Raw genomic sequence first — 22,559 nt, 5'->3', positions numbered from 1 at the left:
GAGGTAAAATGACCTTTGTGTTATCAAGTACATACATTGTGAACATAGTTTAAAAACATGAAAATGAATTCAAAAAAAACAAAAACATTTCAAGTTATGGCATGCCATTATTACAACTATAATCTATGTGACCTGATAACAAATGTGCGTTCAATGAAGACACATTTTGTGAGCGCTTCATACAATTTTTGACCAAACGTTTCGTCATTTGCGAAAGTTGTGTTATGACTCACCAACATACCAAAATGGCAGAAAGGTTTACTCATCTGGTATTAAAACAAAGGTCAGTTTGGCTTGATATTACACGCACTAAAGAAAAATATGTTAAAAGTGTTACTTGCGTCTCTTTAACAAATTATACCCATATGACTTTCGGACACTTCAAAGAAATGCAAACTCATACGAAACTATTTTTCGCACAAGAATAATTTTTTATAAAGCAAGTCAATTCAAACACAGTCAACTGGCATGCAAGTGATAATCAAATAAATGTGACTAATCCCTCGGTAGATATTTACTATATGGGGGCAGCCATCTTGAATATGGTTTAAAAACCAATTAAGTCAAATAACAGATTTGTCAGATTCCTACAGAGAAAAAATACAAAACTTTCACACCCAAATGATCATATATAATTTTAAGCCCATATTTTTGTTTTTTTGGCGTGTAAAATCCCATGCATATGAACACCAGATTACACGAAGAACACTTTCCTGGGTTATTTGAAACCAAAATTATCTGTCAATGGTAAGAAGCTTGTCACTAATTAGCTTCTTACCATTGACAGATAATTTTGGTTTCAAATAACCCAGGAAAGTGTTCCAGGTTTTTATGTCATTTTGTGTTCATATACAAAAGAATTTTTCAAACAAAAACAATGAATTCAGATGAATTTGTTGGCTTAATATTACCCCAACAGATCATTTGATTGTGAATGCTTGGTATTTTTTTCCCTGATTTGTAGGAATCTGAAAACCTTGTTGTGCTTTCTTTAGTTTCAAGACATACTCAAGATGGCTGCCCCATATAGTAATATTGGTAAATTGATTGCATTTATTTTATTATCACTTGTACGCCAGCTGACTGTGTATTCAAAGTTACACACTGTAATTATTCATAAAGTGCTATTAGGATCTTGGGACTATTAAGTATCACTATATTCGGTCTGAATTTGTATAAATCCTAAGAAATATCGCCGTCAATTGTCAGCATGTCTAAATGCTAGCCATCAATTAGGCTACCCATTTTTGTATTCTAAGGGACACAATACTGTGAATTCACAAAGATTTGATTCTGATCTGAATTACTACCATCAACAGTAATTCAAATCCTTGTTTTTTTCTACATGTGAATTCACAAAGATTTGATTCTGACCTGAATTACTGCCATCAACAGTAATTCAGATATTTGTTTTTTCTACATGTGAATTCACAAAGATTTGATTCTGTTTTGAATTACTGCCATCAACAGTAATTCAGATATTTGTTTTTTCTACATGTGAATTCACAAAGATTTGATTCTGTTTTGAATTACTGCCATCAACAGTAATTCAGATATTTGTTTTTTCTACATGTGAATTCACAAAGATTTGATTCTGATCTGAATTACTGCCATCAGCAGTAATTCAGATATTTGTTTTTTCTACATGTGAATTCACAAAGATTTGATTCTGATTTGAATTACTGCCACCAGTAGTAATTCAGATGTTTTCTTTTTTCTACATGTGAATTCAAAGATTTGATTCTGATCTGAATTACTACCATCAACAGTAATTCAAATCCTTGTTTTTTTCTACATTTGAATTCACAAAGATTTGATTCTGATCTGAATTACTACCATCAACAGTAATTCAAATCCTTGTTTTTTTCTACATGTGAATTCACAAAGATTTGATTCTGATCTGAATTACTACCATCAACAGTAATTCAAATCCTTGTTTTTTTTTCTACATGTGAATTTACAAAGATTTTATTCTGATTTGAATTACTGCCATCAACAGTAATTCAGATATTTGTTTTCTCTTTTCTACATACGAGTTCACAAAGATTTGATTCTGATTTGAATTACTTTCACCAGCAGTAATTCAAATCCTTCTTTTCTTTTCTCTGGCAATGCTCACAAATTCAGACTATCCCATACTTCACATAATAGTCCAAAGAACCCAATAAGTGCAACTTTAAAACAACAAAGTCAAAATGACTTTGATCTAATTTCATTCTTATGAAAGCCCGAAACTCATATAGGTAAATTTATATCAGCAGAATAGTTTACAATATTATTCGACACGGGTCTTCCCAGAATGCCACAGAACGTCAATAACGAAAAGGAATAACATTTTACAGGGAAACACTGAGTCATGTGCCATTGGATCCAAACATCAATTCTCACTTCAAATCACTAAAATTAAAATATATAAAATAACTCACCCTGACGATGTTACTCCACTACTCACTTGTAAATAGTATAATCATGTCTGAAGAAATAACTGGTCAAACCATTTGGGGAGAGGTGAGGTGGAGTGGGGTGAGGTGAGGTGCAAGAAAAAATAAACATAATTGTAAAACCATAATCCAAGTATTTATGAACATTACTGGAAAATAGAAAAAATAATATTTATTAGTTATAGATAATTTAATAAAAATCTAAAAGGATATGCAAATTTTGCGATTCAACGCATTCCCAAAAATTATGCATAAAACAAAGTATGTAGACAACAACGTATTCTCGGGGGCGGAGCTACATCATAGAATGTTCTACGTTTCTATCACACGCACCACTGTACCATGTATTTCTATGGGCTCTGCACGAGTTGCTGTGGAACGCCGGTTGAAGAGCCGATAAAAACTGCACAAACTGAAGTTCAATTTAAACGCGAACAACAAAATATATAGATATATGTTGCACACGTAGGGGTTATCTCAAATCCAGTTTTCTGAGTTTTTCGGCCTCTCAAGATGGTTGCCAGACGGTGAAAATGCCCGGATGTTCGCTCCTGAGAATACAACGAAAGTTTTTGAAAAATATTGTTATGCATATAAATTATACATATTACCACTTGTGACATTTGCTGACAGTTGTCAATATCTGAAACCTGATATTTTGCAGGTTATTGAATATCATAAACACTATGTAAATTATTATACATATTATGTAGCATTTGATGCTTCTCTGTTCGAGAATACAGCACTATCACACCATGAGGCATTATCAAACAATTAGGGGATAAGCCTGATATTAAAGGTCAGTTCATTACAATTTATGCGTAAATTAATTAACATCCAAGCTGACATTGCCTTTGCATAAAAACTTAAAGCAGTCTTAAAGCAGGTATAATTGTTAACTTATTCTTAGTAGTATTTACCAATGTTATTAATATAGGATAAATTTAGACGATTACTCTGCACAGCAATCTAAGTTAGTTCAAGCCAAGCTTGCTAAATGTTAAACTATAATCAAACCAAACTCTATTCACTCAAATATAACACTTAATTAACAGTCAATATTGGCAAAATTAATAAAATATGTAAATATGAAGTAATATGACATAAGCAAAACAACTAAAGAATAAACCAATAAAAACAAAAAGGTTTTGATTAATAAAGTTGATTTCTTCATATATGTGGTTAGTTTTACTATTTGTAAATTTTGTAAAAACCAAATCATTTTAATTTGTAACAATTTTTAGAAGACCCATAACAGGAGGAAACTGTGGATAATATATTCGTAATCCATTCCTTTGATTAAATGGTTTAAAGAGCCTTATCAAATTTTAATTTTTACTTCTGAAAAACTGTAATTAATGTTTCACCATTTTCAAAAAAGTGATAAATTGAAAATAGATATTGGAACATGCAAAAGCTGAAGATAAACATTGACTGAATATTACTTTTTCATAATTTTTGACATTTATTGTAGGTTTATAACTGTATATGGCCATCAAAAGAAAGAAAATATGAATTTAGTTCAATGCTGAATTAAAAGAAAAACAAAAAACCATAAATTCAGTTGCTATATTTTCTTGATATAGGCACAAAATTGATTAAAATTGATTATAATAATTTTTCTGGATGTTAAAATGATTAACTGATTCGCAAATGTTAAGTCATGAATAAAAGCAAATTCAAATAAAGATATAATAGAATTCAGACATGTTTTGAATTACAATTCAATTCCATTGGTTGTCATATCAATAATGAGATAAATTTAGTGGAAAATAACAATTGGCAGGTAAAAGCACACTCTCCCTGGTCAAACTAGTGGGGGCGCTCCATGGCGACTACCTAGCTCAGTGATAAAAGACTGTGAAGGAGAACAGCAAAAGCATGGTGACTACCTAGCTTAGTGATAACAGACTGTGAAGGAGAATAGCAAAAGAAATAATTTATGTTGAGGTGAACATTTCACTAGAAATCACATTTTTTTAAAGTCTGCACGAAAAAAAAAAAAATCGAGAAGAGAAAATAAGTTGCATGTCAAAAGCAAAAATCTAGAGTAAGCTGCGAAAACGAAATTTTTTTTCACGAGTCATCAAATTATATACGAGTTGGAAACGTTTCCAAAGTGAAGAAAATTTAAATTTAAAAAAAATTAAATTTAAATTTTCTTCACTTTGATTTATTTTCGTTCAAATTGAGTCTGCACGTGGTCTTCAAACGCGTCCTGATCACACGAGTCTTTCGGGAACTGTTTGCGACACATCGGACATACTCGTCCAAAGTGACTCTGTACGTGCTGCTCAAATGTATCAGAAGGACACGAAGGAGGAAAGAGAAGATTGCATTCTGGGCACCATCTAGCAGCCCTGTCAGCGGAAAATTCTTGCGCATCGTGGAATTCAGTAGCAACGTCATCTCTAAAAGATAATAAAGACAATAATTAATGGATCAGTCAGGTTTTCAAGACATCTTGGTGGCAACTAGATTTCTCAAGTTCATCTGATTTTTTTGAAATTTGAAACTTCACAATATTATACAAATAGCACTAACAACAATAAAATTTGCCGAAACTTATCAACACTCGTTCAAATGTTCAAAAGCCAAATTTTCCCCTAAACGTGGTAAGCTATGTCACCAACATTGCCATGTTCAAGGTTTGGACGTTACATGTGAACACTTTTCAATGTTTTTCTTGGCTGCAGAAGCACTACAGAGCATGACAAAAATAGAAACCTGTCAATATAATTTCATGATTATAGTATAATTAATGTGCCAAACAATGGTAAACATTGTAAAAGCACACATGTACATGTACGTTGAAATTGACAACTCATTGCACGCTAACGTAGAAATCGACAACCCCCTGCACATGTTAAGGCTGTACAAGGGCAATGGGACGAAACCTTTTTAAAACGAATGAGAATTAGAATGAAAATAAATTGGGACGAATGTGTTTGGATGAATATAAATTGGGAAAAATTGACTGTGAATTCTCGGATATCCTCATAATAAACTGAAGCCAAACAAAATAAGAGAGGTCAGAAATACTTTTTTATAAAATTAGAAGTTTAGAACTGTTTCAGATTTACCAATTTTTTGACTCCACCACTTTTGTGTTTGGGTCTATGGCAGTAATATGTAAAAGTTTGATAACCACTTTTCTTATTTACGAAGTAAGTTACAAGTAAGTTTTAAATCTCCAAGGATTACTAATGTATCTTACTGATGAGTTAGAAATTTGTACCTTTCTTCTGGAACGTGCCCGTCAACTTGTATTGTGACCGTTTCTTGTGGAGTCACAGCGTCGGGTTCATCATACACATCACTGTCACTCTGATCAGCTGCATCAGCAGCGGTACGTGTTTCGTTCTTGACAGCAGCTAGTTTGGCTTGTGGTAATACAGTCGGACGCATTGGTGGCAGTAAGGGAGCGGATGTCGCTGCAGCTCCAAAGCACTCTGGTAGCAGGTCTGGTGTTGTTGGTGGCACCATTGGCATCACGTAACCAGGGCGTGGGCGCGGTGGTGGGATTGGTGGTGGGATCGATCGGGGACTGTGCATATTGTAGTGGATTCCCCTAGTTACTACTTCGTGTTGTCTACCTAACTCTCTTGCTTCGTCAACATACGGGTTTATAAACATGTTTTCAAAAGGATTGGCTGCTGGGGCGTTGTTGTTATTGATGCTTTCTGGCATTCTCAGTGACATGTTAGAATTCTCAACCTGTTTTAGCAGACTCACATATGCTTCATCTTTGTCTTGTTTTTCTTTAATTTCTCTCTTCAATTCTTCTCTCAGAAGCATTGTCTCTTCCTGATGAAATACAAGAAATTAACAAAAATGTATTAATTAACAACAAAATAATTAAGCTGCACCATTCAGTCTCACCAGTCAGATCTGAGGGGTCATTGCCCTTATGACTTAGCTGTGTGGTGTGGATCAGCTTGAACGGGCTTTATGCTCTCTGTACATAATAAGTTTGGTTATTAAGCATACATGTCAGGTGGCCGAGGGGGAGACATGCTGTGACGTGAAGCTAGGTGATTAGGTGCTGTATATGAGCATCGGTTGGAGTCACATAGTATTAACCCTTCCATATAGATGATGTCATTAACTAATGCCACACATTGCTGTCTGGTGATATTTCAAGGGGAACCTGGAAAACCCACGGATTGTACCAATGAATTATGGGACACTAATGTTTATGTTGTTTACTATGTTAATCTATCTTTTGTTATCCATTGTAATTTTAATCCAGAAAGCAAATTTGGTGTGAGCTTAGGCTTAAATAGAGAAGCCCAAGATGTATATTGTTTTTTGGTCCAGATTGGTGTGTCCTCTGGGTCCAGAATGGTATATGTCCTCTGGTTCAAGAGTGGTGTGTCCTCTGGTTCAAGAGTGGTGTGTCCTCTGGGTCCAGAATGGTATATGTCCTCTGGGTCCAGAGTGGTGTGTCCTCTGGTTCAAGAGTGGTGTGTCCTCTGGGTCCAGAGTGGTGTGTCCTCTGGGTCCAGAGTGGTGTGTCCTCTGGGTCCAGAGTGGTGTGTCCTATGGGTGCAGAGTGGTGTGTCCTCTGGGTCCAGAGTGGTGTGTCCTCTGGGTCCAGAGTGGTGTGTCCTCTGGGTGCAGAGTGGTGTGTCCTCTGGGTCCAGAGTGGTGTGTCCTCTGGGTCCAGAGTGGTGTGTCCTCTGGGTCCAGAGTGGTGTGTCCTCTGGGTGCAGAGTGGTGTGTCCTCTGGGTGCAGAGTGGTGTGTCCTCTGCGTCCAGAGTGGTGTGTCCTCTGGGTCCAGAGTGGTGTGTCCTCTGGGTCCAGAGTGGTGTGTCCTCTGGGCCCAGAGTGGTGTGTCCTCTGGGCCCAGAGTGGTGTGTCCTCTGGGCCCAGAGTGGTGTGTCCTCTGGGTCCAGAGTGGTGTGTCCTCTGGGTCCAGAGTGGTGTGTCCTCTGGGTCCAGAGTGGTGTGTCCTCTGGGTCCAGAGTGGTGTGTCCTCTGGGTCCAGAGTGGTGTGTCCTCTGGGTCCAGAGTGGTGTGTCCTCTGGGTCCAGAGTGGTGTGTCCTCTGGGTCCAGAGTGGTGTGTCCTCTGGGTCCAGAGTGGTGTGTCCTCTGGGTCCAGAGTGGTGTGTCCTCTGGGTCCAGAGTGGTGTGTCCTCTGGGTCCAGAGTGGTGTGTCCTCTGGGTCCAGAGTGGTGTGTCTTCTGGGTCCAGAGTGGTGTGTCCTCTGGGTCCAGAGTGGTGTGTCCTATGGGTCCAGAGTGGTGTGTCCTCTGGGTCCAAAGTGGTGTGTCCTCTGGGTCCAGAGTGGTGTGCCCTCTGGGTCCAGAGTGGTGTGCCCTCTGGGTCCAGAGTGGTGTGTCCTCTGGCTCCAGAGTGGTGTGTCCTCTGCGTCCAGAGTGGTGTGTCCTCTGCGTCCAGAGTGGTGTGTCCTCTGGGTCCAGAGTGGTGTGTCCTCTGGGTCCAGAGTGGTGTGTCCTCTGGGTCCAGAGTGGTGTGTCCTCTGGGTCCAGAGTGGTGTGTCCTCTGGGCCCAGAGTGGTGTGTCCTCTGGGCCCAGAGTGGTGTGTCCTCTGGGTCCAGAGTGGTGTGTCCTCTGGGTCCAGAGTGGTGTGTCCTCTGGGTCCAGAGTGGTGTGTCCTCTGGGTCCAGAGTGGTGTGTCCTCTGGGTCCAGAGTGGTGTGTCCTCTGGGTCCAGAGTGGTGTGCCCTCTGGGTCCAGAGTGGTGTGTCCTCTGGCTCCAGAGTGGTGTGTCCTCTGCGTCCAGAGTGGTGTGTCCTCTGCGTCCAGAGTGGTGTGTCCTCTGGGTCCAGAGTGGTGTGTCCTCTGGGTCCAGAGTGGTGTGTCCTCTGGGCCCAGAGTGGTGTGTCCTCTGGGCCCAGAGTGGTGTGTCCTCTGGGCCCAGAGTGGTGTGTCCTCTGGGCCCAGAGTGGTGTGTCCTCTGGGTCCAGAGTGGTGTGTCCTCTGGGTCCAGAGTGGTGTGTCCTCTGGGTCCAGAGTGGTGTGTCCTCTGGGTCCAGAGTGGTGTGTCCTCTGGGTCCAGAGTGGTGTGTCCTCTGGGTCCAGAGTGGTGTGTCCTCTGGGTCCAGAGTGGTGTGTCCTCTGGGTCCAGATTGGTGTGTCCTCTGGGTCCAGATTGGTATATATCTGGGTCCAGAGTGGTGTGTCCTCTGGGTCCAGAGGGGTGTGTCCTCTGGGTCCAGAGGGGTGTGTCCTCTGGGTCCAGAGGGGTGTGTCCTCTGGGTCCAGAGTGGTATATATCCTCTGGGTCCAGAGTGGTGTGTCCTCTGGGTCCAGAGTGGTGTGTCCTCTGGGTCCAGAGGGGTGTGTCCTCTGGGTCCAGAGTGGTGTGTCCTCTGGGTCCAGAGTGGTGTGTCCTCTGGGTCCAGAGTGGTGTGTCCTCTGGGTCCAGAGTGGTGTGCCCTCTGGGTCCAGAGTGGTGTGCCCTCTGCGTCCAGAGTGGTGTGTCCTCTGGGTCCAGAGTGGTGTGCCCTCTGCGTCCAGAGTGGTGTGTCCTCTGGGTCCAGAGTGGTGTGTCCTCTGGGTCCAGAGTGGTGTGTCCTCTGGGTCCAGAGTGGTGTGCCCTCTGGGTCCAGAGTGGTGTGCCCTCTGGGTCCAGAGTGGTGTGCCCTCTGGCTCCAGAGTGGTGTGTCCTCTGGGTCCAGAGTGGTGTGTCCTCTGCGTCCAGAGTGGTGTGTCCTCTGGGTCCAGAGTGGTGTGTCCTCTGGGTCCAGAGTGGTGTGTCCTCTGGGTCCAGAGTGGTGTGTCCTCTGGGCCCAGAGTGGTGTGTCCTCTGGGCCCAGAGTGGTGTGTCCTCTGGGTCCAGAGTGGTGTGTCCTCTGGGTCCAGAGTGGTGTGTCCTCTGGGTCCAGAGTGGTGTGTCCTCTGGGTCCAGAGTGGTGTGTCCTCTGGGTCCAGAGTGGTGTGTCCTCTGGGTCCAGAGTGGTGTGTCCTCTGGGTCCAGAGTGGTGTGTCCTATGGGTACAGAGTTGTGTGTCCTATGGGTGCAGAGTGGTGTGTCCTCTGGGTCCAGAGTGGTGTGTCCTCTGGGTCCAGAGTGGTGTGTCCTATGGGTCCAGAGTGGTGTGTCCTCTGGGTCCAGAGTGGTGTGTCCTCTGGGTCCAGAGTGGTGTGTCCTCTGGGTCCAGAGTGGTGTGTCCTCTGGGACCAGAGTGGTGTGTCCTCTGGGTCCAGAGTGGTGTGTCCTCTGGGTCCAGAGTGGTGTGTCCTCTGGGTGCAGAGTGGTGTGTCCTCTGGGTGCAGAGTGGTGTGTCCTCTGGGTCCAGAGTGGTGTGTCCTCTGGTTCAAGAGTGGTGTGTCCTCTGGGTCCAGAGTGGTGTGTCCTCTGGGTCCAGAGTGGTGTGTCCTCTGGGTCCAGAGTGGTGTGTCCTCTGGGTCCAGAGTGGTGTGTCCTCTGGGTCCAGAGTGGTGTGTCCTCTGGGTCCAGAGTGGTGTGTCCTCTGGGTCCAGAGTGGTGTGTCCTCTGGGTCCAGAGTGGTGTGCCCTCTGGGTCCAGAGTGGTGTGTCCTCTGCGTCCAGAGTGGTGTGTCCTCTGCGTCCAGAGTGGTGTGTCCTCTGGGTCCAGAGTGGTGTGTCCTCTGGGTCCAGAGTGGTGTGTCCTCTGGGTCCAGAGTGGTGTGTCCTCTGGGTCCAGAGTGGTGTGTCCTCTGGGCCCAGAGTGGTGTGTCCTCTGGGCCCAGAGTGGTGTGTCCTCTGGGCCCAGAGTGGTGTGTCCTCTGGGCCCAGAGTGGTGTGTCCTCTGGGTCCAGAGTGGTGTGTCCTCTGGGTCCAGAGTGGTGTGTCCTCTGGGTCCAGAGTGGTGTGTCCTCTGGGTCCAGAGTGGTGTGTCCTCTGGGTCCAGAGTGGTGTGTCCTCTGGGTCCAGAGTGGTGTGTCCTCTGGGTCCAGAGTGGTGTGTCCTCTGGGTCCAGAGTGGTGTGTCCTCTGGGTCCAGAGTGGTGTGTCCTATGGGTACAGAGTTGTGTGTCCTATGGGTGCAGAGTGGTGTGTCCTCTGGGTCCAGAGTGGTGTGTCCTCTGGGTCCAGAGTGGTGTGTCCTCTGGGTCCAGAGTGGTGTGTCCTATGGGTCCAGAGTGGTGTGTCCTCTGGGTCCAGAGTGGTGTGTCCTCTGGGTCCAGAGTGGTGTGTCCTCTGGGTCCAGAGTGGTGTGTTCTCTGGGTCCAGAGTGGTGTGTCCTCTGGGTCCAGAGTGGTGTGTCCTCTGGGACCAGAGTGGTGTGTCCTCTGGGTCCAGAGTGGTGTGTCCTCTGGGTCCAGAGTGGTCCTCTGGGTGCAGAGTGGTGTGTCCTCTGGGTGCAGAGTGGTGTGTCCTCTGGGTCCAGAGTGGTGTGTCCTCTGGTTCAAGAGTGGTGTGTCCTCTGGGTCCAGAGTGGTGTGTCCTCTGGTTCCAGAGTGGTGTGTCCTCTGGGTCCAGAGTGGTGTGTCCTCTGGGTCCAGAGTGGTGTGTCCTCTGGGTCCATAGTGGTGTGTCCTCTGGGTCCAGAGTGGTGTGTCCTCTGGGTCCAGAGTGGTGTGTCCTCTGGGTCCAGAGTGGTGTGTCCTCTGGGTCCAGAGTGGTGTGTCCTCTGGGTCCAGAGTGGTGTGTCCTCTGGGTGCAGAGTGGTGTGTCCTATGGGTGCAGAGTTGTGTGTCCTCTGGGTGCAGAGTGGTGTGTCCTCTGAGTCCAGAGTGGTGTGTCCTCTGGGTCCAGAGTGGTGTGTCCTCTGGGTCCAGAGTGGTGTGTCCTCTGGGTCCAGAGTGGTGTGTCCTATGGGTCCAGAGTGGTGTGTCCTCTGGGTCCAGAGTGGTGTGTCCTCTGGGTCCAGAGTGGTGTGTCCTCTGGGTCCAGAGTGGTGTGTCCTCTGGGTCCAGAGTGGTGTGTCCTCTGGGTCCAGAGTGGTGTGTCCTCTGGGTCCAGAGTGGTGTGTCCTCTGGGTCCAGAGTGGTGTGTCCTCTGGGTCCAGAGTGGTGTGTCCTCTGGGTCCAGAGTGGTGTGCGATGCAACTAATTATGCTAATTTCCATGATGCAACAGGTGATCTTACTAAAGGTTTTGAAAATGAAATTTGATAAAATGAAATTCACTTTATAAACAAAGAAAGCCTCAAAATAAGAAATCAGGTGCTACAACAGTTCAGTTTGTGATTTCAGAGGTCACAGCCACATAGAATCTTGAATTTGTCTTGAATACTGGATAATACTTTATTTTAGCTGGAATTATTTTTCGCTGAAAAGACTTTTTGGGTGTTTTGTATGGAATTTATTTTCACTGATTTTTGATGAGCTGAATGTAAAATAAAGAAAAAGATGTATATTCACTGGAATTTACTTTCGCTGAAAATTGCAAAAAAATTCCAAGCGAAAATAAAGTATTTTACAGTACTTCTCCCTTCAGCAGTCACCGAGGTAACCCAACTTGACTTTGGGGATTCCATTTTGACCAATGTCCTAACAAAATCAGTCCTATAGAGAATGCACTATAAGAACCCCAACCCGGTTGAATACTTGTGTCTTACCTCCTGTGCTTCATTTTGTCTCTTAGCCTCCTTAATTTTCTTTTTCAGTTCATTCAATTCCTTCTCAGCATCTGCAAATCGCTTCACCGAATCCTGGTATTTTCCATCCAATTCCAAGACTTTCATTTCTGTTTTTTCCATATTTGTCTTCTCACTCTGAAAATAAAATTATTCCATGTAAAACCGTGCACATTCTTCTTTCATAGTACTTTTTGGAGTCAGAAGTTGCCCATCAGAAACATTGAGAATGAAGAGGAGGAGTAGGTAGATTTACTATGCAAAATGTGTTTCTTTCACTTTGTTTTGAACTGGATTTTTTTTTATGATGTTACTGTAATTTGTTTTTGGTACTTTTATCCAACGAGTTGTATTTTCTTTTTATAAATATTGTTTTTTTTTGTAATATTGGGAAAATATAGTAGTGACGTAGCATTACCATGAGGACACACGTTAACATGTGCGAATGAGACGAGTTTTGGATGTATATAGCGGACACACTAGCATCATCATCCGAATCGTGCGGTTAGGTTTGGTAAATGAAAACATGCTCTCCATGTGGCAATGGCCGAATAAATGAACCTTGGCTGGTGAAGATGCACTAGCATTAAACTGCACCACAATTGTACATTGCTTGATAATATAACCAAGTTAAAGTTATCACAACGCAAACCTGAAATTCATAAACCGAGAGGGTCATCACCTGCGCACACGCAAGAATTGAGTCGCAAGCAATGATAACAACACACGCTAAAAATGCAAAGGCTCATGGGTAGACGCTTGTTTGTAAACAATGACACGCTATGGCCATCTGACGCATGAGGAGGTGACGACTCCCTGGCTTTAATGATAAATCAAAGAAAGCTTAGAAAGAACTCCCGTGTGCTGAGAGTATTGAAGACACATTAAAAATTAATTCAAAACTACTTGTACATGAGATATTGATAGAAAAGCTGAAAACTAATTATGTACATCAGGTAACTAATATGAACAGAACAGAACAAAAAAATTATGAATTATTATGCTAATTAGAGAATTAATATGAACAAATTTTAACCCAAAATTAATCAGGTCTGTCTATTGTCCTAGAGCATTTATGTACCAAATTGTATTCAAATGTGATGATCAGTAATTGAGATATCAGTGTTAATTAATTATGTTAATTAGGAGATTAATAAGCATAAATATTTACCAAAAACTAATTGGGTTTCTGCATAGTTCTCTTTAAAAGTTTCTTTAAAATCCAATTTGTGGTTCTTTATATATCAGTGGAACATTATGCAAATTAGGTAATTAATATCCAATTAAAACTAATTAGATCTCTGCATAATCCGAGAAGATCTATGTAGCAAGTCTCATTGAAATATGATGATTACTACTTGATATATCAAAAGCTGAAAATTAATTAATTATGCAAATTAGATAATTAATATGTACTCGTATTACCCTAAAAACTATCAGATTTGTGCAGTGTCCTATGACATCTATGTACCAAGTGTCATTGAAATGTGATGATTACTACTTGAAATATCAAAAGCTGAAAATTAATTAATTATGCAAATTAGCTAATTAATATATACTGATATTAGCCTAAAACTATCAGGTCTGTGCAGTGTCCTATGATGTCTATGTACCAAATTTCATTGAAATGTGATGATTACTACTTGAAATATCAGAAGCTGAAAATTAATTAATTATGCAAATTAGGTAATTAATATGTACTCGTATTACCTTAAAAACTATCAGGTCTGTGCAGTGTCCTATGACATCTATGTACCAAGTGTCATTGAAATGTGATGATTAGTACTTGAAATATCAAAAGCTGAAAATTAATTAATTATGCAAATTAGGTAATTAATATGTACTCATATTACCCTAAAAACTATCAGGTCTGTGCAGTGTCCTATGACATCTATGTACCAAGTTTCATTGAAATGTGGCAATTAATACTTGAAATATCAAAAGCTGAAAATTAATTAATTATGCTAATTAGGTAATTAATATCTACTGATATTACCCTAAAAACTTTCAGGTTTGTGCAGTGTCCTATGACATCTATGTACCAAGTTTTATTGAAATGTGATGATTAATACTTGAGATATCAGTGGAAAAGCCGAAAATTGATTAATCATTATGCAAATTAGGTAATTAATATTGCACAGATTTTTACCCAAAACTAATCAAATCTGCGCATTAGTTTGGAGCATCAGTGTGCCAAGTTTCATCAAAATCCAATGAGTGGTTCTTTAGATATCAGTGGAACAGTCATGAAACAGCCAAAAATCAGCTAATTATCATGCAAATTAGGTAATTAATATGCATGGGATTTTTACCAAAACCTACTCAAATCTGCGCATTGGTCCAGAGCATCTATGCACCAAGTTTCATCAAAAACTGATGTATGGTTCTTGAGATATCAGTGGAACAGACGGACACACATACACACACACACACACACACACACACATACTTGTATTGCAATATGTTCCGAGGACTTCATTGGATTAACTTTTAATTCTCTATCTCCCAAAGGGAGTATGACCTTTCTGGCCAATTGTGTATAGTTTTGGTAGAGCCCTGATACTTTGCGTTAACTTCCACTTTAACTGACAAACTCATACACAACTGGATCAGGTTACACTTGCCTACTCAAATATAACTGGGCCAAGTACACAACAGATAACAACTGATATGGAGTGGCTTGCTGACAACCTAAGTACAATTACATAGTACAGAGGCACAGTCATGAACAATTGGATAGGCTTGTAGGCACACATAGTAATCTATGGTGTGTCTTGCTGAGCACATTCATGAACAATTGGACAGCACACACACAGTTATTGACAACTGAGGCGTTGTTCTGTGCATTTAAAAAAACTGGCATGGAGTATTATTTATTGAGTCCTATTTGGTCTGGTTTTCAGAAATATCTAATTACCTAAAAATACACTGATTAGTAGGTATATATATATAATATTCACACTGCACTGATTCATTAGTCCTGCAAAATAAAGCATACATGGTCAGTTTACAATTGCATAAATATCACCCTACCCAACACCACCCACCACCCTTGGGCCCATCCTAACAAAAAGTTCCAGCACTAATTTCTAAGCTGTCTTCTTCTTGGTCTTCCCACTCTTGGTCTTTCTTGATTTCTAGGATCTCTGCCATCCCACCTTAGTCTGGCTTCTGCCTGATCCTCTTCATTATACTGGGTCTCTTTGTACACAGTTGACTTCCCTGTAGAAATATGGTGATAGGGCAGGAAGCAGTCCCTGCAAAGGTGAATACTGCATCGGTTGCACTTGTAGCTGCTCAGGTGGTAGCCTCCACTCCTTGTCTTTCTATTTAGTTTGATACACAGCCTACAACAATGTCCACGTCCTGCCTCACGCACCAGTGTGTGCCCCTTGTAGCTGTCAATTGATGGCTGTGCAGTGACAAGCTCTTTCTTACGTGAAGAGAAACCACCAACCAGAGCTATACCAATCTTTAATTGATAAGATTTGTGTGTCAGATTGGCATTGGTTATGGTTTGATAAATTATCCAACTGTTGGTCAAGGCAGTGTCCAACAAATAGAAAAATACATATTTCCACCACTTGTGGGTTTGGCGTTGTGAGGTGTAATATGCCCTCAACTGGTTTGCTCTGTCTACACCACCCATAAACTGGTTATAATTTTCTATAACCTCAGGTGCTGGCACTGTGTAGGTCACTCTTTTATGCGATTCTTTGTTTTTTACATATCTTACAAGTCTCTCTCCCCTGGTCCTGAAACCTTCCTTGCATGTTGTCAGAGCAGTGAATAATTTTGAGTCTTTCCATACGACTACAACCAAGTCTCCTTTCTGTCTTGAGACAAATTGACCCCTCTCAAGCCGTTTTATCCTTTTACTGTCAGGATTCTTATCACTTGCCTTTAGACAAGTTGGCATTCCCTTCCTGGTTGGCCGAGTACTGCCAATAAGGAATGTGTGATGATTGTTTAGCAGAGTCATTGCCAAGTCAGGACTAGTGTAAAAACTGTCTGTATATAAAATATGATTGAACCCTTGTACATGGCTGATCATATCAACACACAGATCATGGGTTTTTCTATCCCCTTTTCTATCAGTAATGGCAGATACTGTCATGAATCTGATACAGCTTATGTAATTAGAGACTGCATCTGCAAGTACATAAACTTTAAATCCCTTGGATCTTGGTTTGCTATGAATAAATACGGTTGGGATACCTGCTTTACTCCCCTTATAACCTATGATAGCTTCATCTATTACTATCTCTTGGTGGAGATTATAGGAATTTTGGGAAGACTCCATAATTTTGTTTAGGACTGGAAGTACTTTATACATTGGTTCCCGACTTTTCTCAATTCTACGTCTCTCAGGATCACTAATATTTGCTGGATCTTTGTCAGCATCATTGCAGTGAAAATACTGAAGTATTTTTTGAAATCGATTTCTACTCATTGTTCCTGCTATAAATTCATTCCTAAGAGCAGTCTGGTTAGACCAGTAGTCCCCAATTTCCATCTTTGGATCAACACCCATCAAGATAAGGATTCCAAGAAATGCTCTAATTTCATCATCTTTGACTTCATGCCAAAATTTATCTCTCTTGCGTTTTCTGAGCTGGCTCCATTGAGCATATTTGTTTGTCTCACGGCGCAGTTTTTTAATCAGATATGTAGGAAAAATGGTATGAAATGCTTCCAGGACACTTGCATTCTCATCCAAAGGAACATTGGGGCCAGGTGGGTCACCTGTAAATTCCATTGAACCAGTGTGACGTTTCAGGTGTGATGACCACCCTTCATCATCCTCACTTTCAGAACTGTCATCAGAACCAAGGTGCATGTATTCAGTTGGCTCCTCATACCTGTGGCCTCTTTTCCATGTGTCTTCAATTCTTCTGACATTTACATTTTGTCTTATTCTCCTACGTGATCTCAAGGTAAGCCCTTCATGCGGGTCTTCATCTGACACTACATCTTCCCCAGAAGATGAGGGGAAACAATGGTCACTACTGACTTCCATATCTTCCCCTGACTCCAGGCAATCATCTGACAGGTCATTTTCTTCACTGACGGCAATCACCCTATCATGTCTCTCATCATTGGTCTGTTCATTGCTTCTCTCATCTCCCCCAATACTGGCCATGTCCTGTGGTGGTTCATTGCCAACTACTGCCATGTCCTGTAGTGGTTCATTGCCAACTACTGCCATGTCCTGTGGTGGTTCATTGCTAACTACTGCCATGTCCTGTGGTGGTTCATTGCCAATTACTGCCATGTCCTGTGGTGGTTCATTGCCACCTTCACTAGTGCCAACTACTGCCACGTACTGGGGTGGTTCACTGTTACCTTCACTCATGTCAACTACTGCCATGTCTTGCGGTGGTTCATTGCCAACTACTGCCATGTCCTGGGGTGGTTCACTGCCAGTGCCACCTTCACTAATGCCAATTACTGCCATGTCCTGAGGTGGTTCACTGCCACCTTCACTCGTGTCAACTACTGCCATGTCCTGGGGTGGTTCACTGCCACCTTCACTAGTGCCAACTACTGCAATGTCCTGTAGTGGTTCATTGCCAACTACTGCCATGTCCTGTGGTGGTTCACTGCTAACTACTGCCATGTCCTGCAATGGTTCAATTTCCTGTGGTGTAGATGTACCACTAAAAGGAGTGGCTCTACCACTATCTGTATATCTTAAATGTACCCTGTCTTGCAGTGGGTCACTGTCACTGACATCTATTGCCATGTCCTGCGGGGGTTCACTGGCATGTTCAGGATTGCGAACCACTGGCATTTCTTCTGGTGGTTCACTAGGTGTAGATTCACCACTAGAAGGGGTGGTTCTATCTGTAAATTGTAACCTGCTGCCTCTCCTTGTCCTGCCACCAGAATTCATTATACGTGACTCCTCATTGCTGAGTTGCAAGGCAGCCACCTCTCTAAGTGACATTTCCAGCTCCTCACACACTTATGCAAAAAAAGAGAAAAACTTGTAAGTATAAAGTATTTAGCCCAAGGTCAATTTTGTGTATCAAAAATACATCAACCATATGGGATTCAATATACTTTAACTACATGCCAGTTATTTCCCCATGCATCAGAAACACAGCCAATTGTGACTAAATGTTCCTATTAGCCCAGGCTAACTATGTCATGAATAGTTAGAAGCATTGCCAGTTACATCTACATTTGTTTAAAACACTACCCAATTGTACCTCAGTGGGCCCAGTACAATGTCTAGTTGCTACTCACTGTTTTTATCCATAGTGCCAATTGTGTTTCAATGTACCTTCAAATCAGGCCAGTTGTATACTTGTGTGTATACATATACTGCCAATTGTGTTCTAATGTGTTGCCTTCCATCCGTATCCATAGTGCAGTTGTTTCTCAATGTGCATGCAAGGCAGGCCAATTGTGTTCTAATGTGTTCAAAACACTGGCCAATTATTTCCTAGTATTTCCACTGATATAGCCAACTGTTACTTACTGTTCTTATCCATAGTGCAATTGAGTCCTATTGTGCCTGCAAAATTACTGAAAACCATGTAAAGGACTGCAAAAATTCTGCCGATTTTCCCACTTTTTGAAGACGATGTGAAGTATGCCACTGTAGATTTAACTGCCTATTTATAGCTCTTCACAAGCACTAGCAGTAGTACTCAAGGCCGACCTGATATGTGATACCAGGCCAGATCAAGTTTCACATTTTTCAGACACAGTGAGTTATATAGTTGAATTAACTTTTAATATAGTTGCGATATGAACTCGATTAAAACGCGTTCCTATATAGGGTTGCGTTTTAATTGGAGTTTAATTAAACTCAATTACAATGCAATACAATGGAGAATTGCATTTTAATTAAGTTTAATTAAACAAGAGTTGAATATCCGGTGACTGAACATAGAAATGTTTGCGAAGCTTAGGTTTAGTATCGGGGTAAGGTATGGTACAATTATATTAATATTAATATAACGTGAACCATACCTTCCCCCGATACTAAACCTAAGCTACGCAAAACGTATTAATAATCGAATTAACTATTAATATAAATTATGTTTTCCGAGGACTATGAAAAAGATCCTCGGAAGGTGTGTATGTCCTCGGAAGTAGGTATATATCTGTATTTTTGTCCTCGCAACATATAGCAATCCAAACACACACACACACACACACACACACACACACACACACACACACACACACACAGACACACTAACTGCAAAGACTCCCATTATGTGCTTCGCACATGGGAGTCAAAAATTGTCAAATCGAAATGGAAATGCTGCAGACTATTAAGAACAAACAAATAAATTGTAAAAGGCTAAATGAAACGCGATTGAAACGTTTCAGCCAGGAATATGTTCTCGACTTCCATGATCTTATTTACTACAAAAACATTCTCCTTCAAAACATTGTTCATTATTCGTACCGTCAGCTTCTACAACGTTTACATTTACAGTAATGAACGAACAAATAAAACTTCCAAACGATCATCAAAGTTACGACGTGACTTAACTTACTTCGCGATGTTATACACCGGTTATACCAATAATTCCTCATACTCAGTCATGCCATGAAAAAATGTTACTTATTTTTTTATACGAAATAGACGTAAAATTTGAGCGATTATTTTTGATCACTCGATCGCTTGGGTGAAAAACAAAGACCGCCATGATAATTGTGACGTATTAATTGACCGGCATGTGTCTTTTGACCCTATGGGTCAAAAACTCCATTAACCAATCAGAATACCGCATGGTAATGCCGGCAGAACCCGAAGTTTTCCGAATGGTAGTGATCATAATAATTACAGTGCGGAAGTAAAGCGATGTTGTAGCACGATGTGTTGGTATGGATTTCAGATGAAAACTGCATGATGGTTTTCGAAATAGGTGATAAGCAATTTTTAAAAGGTAAAAGAAGTCTTGCCATAAACAGTAAAATTGCAACTAACATTTTTGCAAACTCCACATTGTTTCAAACCGTTATTTTGTTTTTGAAACGGTTGATTGAAATGAACACACGTTATTTACGCAATATCGGACAATGCTGTGTACGCTGCTGGGGAATCCGTTGTGACGTCACAGGAAGCGCTGTCCCAGCTCAGGTGCAGCGTCAACGGGAAAAATCCCACACACCAAACATTCGAACGAGGGAAACGAAAGCGAGGGCGCCGCCAGTGTTTGGAGTGTGGGGGAATCCCAATCTTCCATGCAAAGTTCTATTTCTACGAATATATACTTTTGGTGTTCTAGCCGAAAGGATCTTTGGGGAGAAGAATGGTGGAATTCCTCACCGCATTACGTAATGACAACAACGTGACGTCACATTGATCACGTGACACCGACCGCGTCCGGTGTGAGATGGCGACATGACCCTTCAAGAATACTTGGATGAATGGGCTTTATTTCGAATAATTACGTCTCAGTGGTTACTGTGGTGAGTATTTAATCAATAGACAATCTATCGACCTTAGTTGAGAGTCGTGTTTCACAGAACATTGCATGATTTTTAATCGTTTATTGCGCATTGGTCTCATTGCTGCGTCAACATGGACGGTCCTCTAAGACTGTCACCATAGAATGCTATGGTGACAGTCTTATGTTCCAGTCAATGTCAACCCCCACCCTCCCCACCTCGGGGTTTAGTGGGGGATTTGGAAATTATTGTTGTAAAATTTGCAAAATGCCCCACCTTCTGGGGCAAGATGGATAGGCAAATCCCCACTCAAAACAAACCCCCTGGCCCACATTTCTCCCACCGATCGCCGCTGTCTGCCATGCTTGCTATCAGCAGAGTACTAGCAATGCTAGCGTCGATGACGTAACACGAAACACGGCTATCCCCCCCCCCCCTCCACGGGCACGGTTTGGCGGTAAACCCTGTCTAATGCCCCACATTTGTCCCGCATCGCCCAAAGTGGGAGGGGTTGGGGTTTACATTGACTGGAGCATTACTGTGTTGACAAATATCATGTACGTTTATTATACCATGAGATGAACACAAACACTGCTATGGACCTACAGCTATGTTAAATATATTACAAATATTGAGCTTACAGATACTCCAAGATAGTTAAATGTTTTTGTTAAGCTGACCTCTTTGTTTTCAAAAAATAATAAATGATCATTCAAAAGTCTGTTACTTTTATTGAAGCTAGGGGGAGTCGTGGCAGAGCTCCAGAAGGAGTACCTACACTTTATGCAAATTTTTTAAAATTATGCTAATTTATTCATGACGTAGCAGTTTCTGTGCTCATGAATATTCATTAATTTTTGGCTCAATACATTTTAAAAGGGGCGATATATTATTTTTGGGGGAAGAGTTAGAAAGGGGGATTAGCAATCCTTAGGGGGTCAATACAAAAGAAGGGACCCATTTGGAGAGCAGCCATGCTCCTCGTGTCTGTTGTTGCACGTGACCTACAGCTGTCAACAGTGTTCGTTCTTCGACTGTGTTTGTTCTTCGACGACTTCGACTGGCTTCCATGTGGGGTAGTATTCTTGTGTTCTGTTTTCCTGACTTGAGTTTTTGAAACCGCTGTTTATGTTTTTAACGTCTTTCATGTCTTTTGTAGGAGTGTCCAATTCGTGATTCGAACTTGCGATCTTTGAGTTCCCAGCGCACTGTCTTGTCCACTGTACCACGAGTGTCTTCACACAGGAGTTTGGATTTAATTCCTACTCATAGGAGCACTGTCTTCACTAGCATTCAAAAATCTAACTAAACATACTGGATTCGAACCAGCGATCGCTCACATTGCTGACATAGTACAAATCAACTGAGCTATGTGGGTAGTCATGCAAATTAAATAATTTGTTGTCATATTTAGCTTTATTGCCAAATGGTGTTTGTGAGAAAAAGATGGGCAGGCAAGGGAATTGAACCCAGGTCCTCCTGATCACTATGTAAAGAACTGACCCACAAGACCACAATGGATTAACTGGATGTGTTTGCATTTGATAAGACTATATAGTGTGTATATATATAGAAATACAACATATTTCTATTATTGAGTTACAATTGTCCAAAAAAATTGCCAATTTTGTGTTTTTACTTGTGTAAACTATATGCATGCCATAACCCGTTAGTGTACATCTTGCCAATTGGGTGTTTGCCATTTGCGTTGCCCATACCTGACCCGACCCTAACCCTAATGTCAAGACACGTTCCTGTTAATAATTCCGTTGCCCATACCTGACCCGACCCTAACCCTAATGCCAAGACACGTTCCTGTTTATAATTGCTCAATAATGATACTCTGTTGTGCACTGTCTGCGGGTACTGTAAAATGACTAATTTTCATTGGGTTTAATTTTCACTGATTTACCATTTCAGGCATATTAAGTGGGTTTTAAATTCACGGTTTCGTCATTTAGATAATGTGTTCTATGCTAAATTGTACATATTCACTGTGTTTTAATTTAGCGCATTTTCCAGTCAGCGAAATAAGCTAAATTAAAACCCAGTGAATAATTACCCCATTTACAGTAAGTTGCATTGATGTCAACTGATTAAACAAGTCGCATTTAAGTAATTTCCACTATTAACAAGTGGTTAAATTGTGACAATAAATGTGTGGACAAATATTTGAGATTAATTTTG

At 41.6% G+C, this 22,559-nt stretch overlaps 1 protein-coding gene across 1 annotated transcript; it reads right to left on the bottom strand.

The window, feature by feature from the left end:
- Positions 1-4,614: 4,614 nt before the first annotated feature.
- On the bottom strand, positions 4,615-20,329 carry LOC100367786 (uncharacterized). Its single transcript, XM_085494674.1, has 4 exons — positions 20,251-20,329; positions 11,937-12,092; positions 5,680-6,248; positions 4,615-4,852 (listed from the first exon to the last, which is right to left on the bottom strand). Exons 2-4 carry the CDS (start codon positions 12,075-12,077, stop codon positions 4,615-4,617), a joined length of 948 nt encoding a protein of 315 aa, XP_085350800.1. The 5' UTR covers positions 12,078-12,092; positions 20,251-20,329.
- Between the last annotated feature and the right edge of the window lie 2,230 nt (positions 20,330-22,559).

Source organism: Saccoglossus kowalevskii, chromosome 20 (assembly GCF_978046115.1).
Source record: "Saccoglossus kowalevskii chromosome 20, keSacKowa6.1, whole genome shotgun sequence".
Lineage (NCBI taxonomy): Eukaryota > Metazoa > Hemichordata > Enteropneusta > Harrimaniidae > Saccoglossus > Saccoglossus kowalevskii.
Note: the sequence above shows the minus strand (reverse complement) of the source record. Positions and strands in the feature narration are given on the sequence as shown.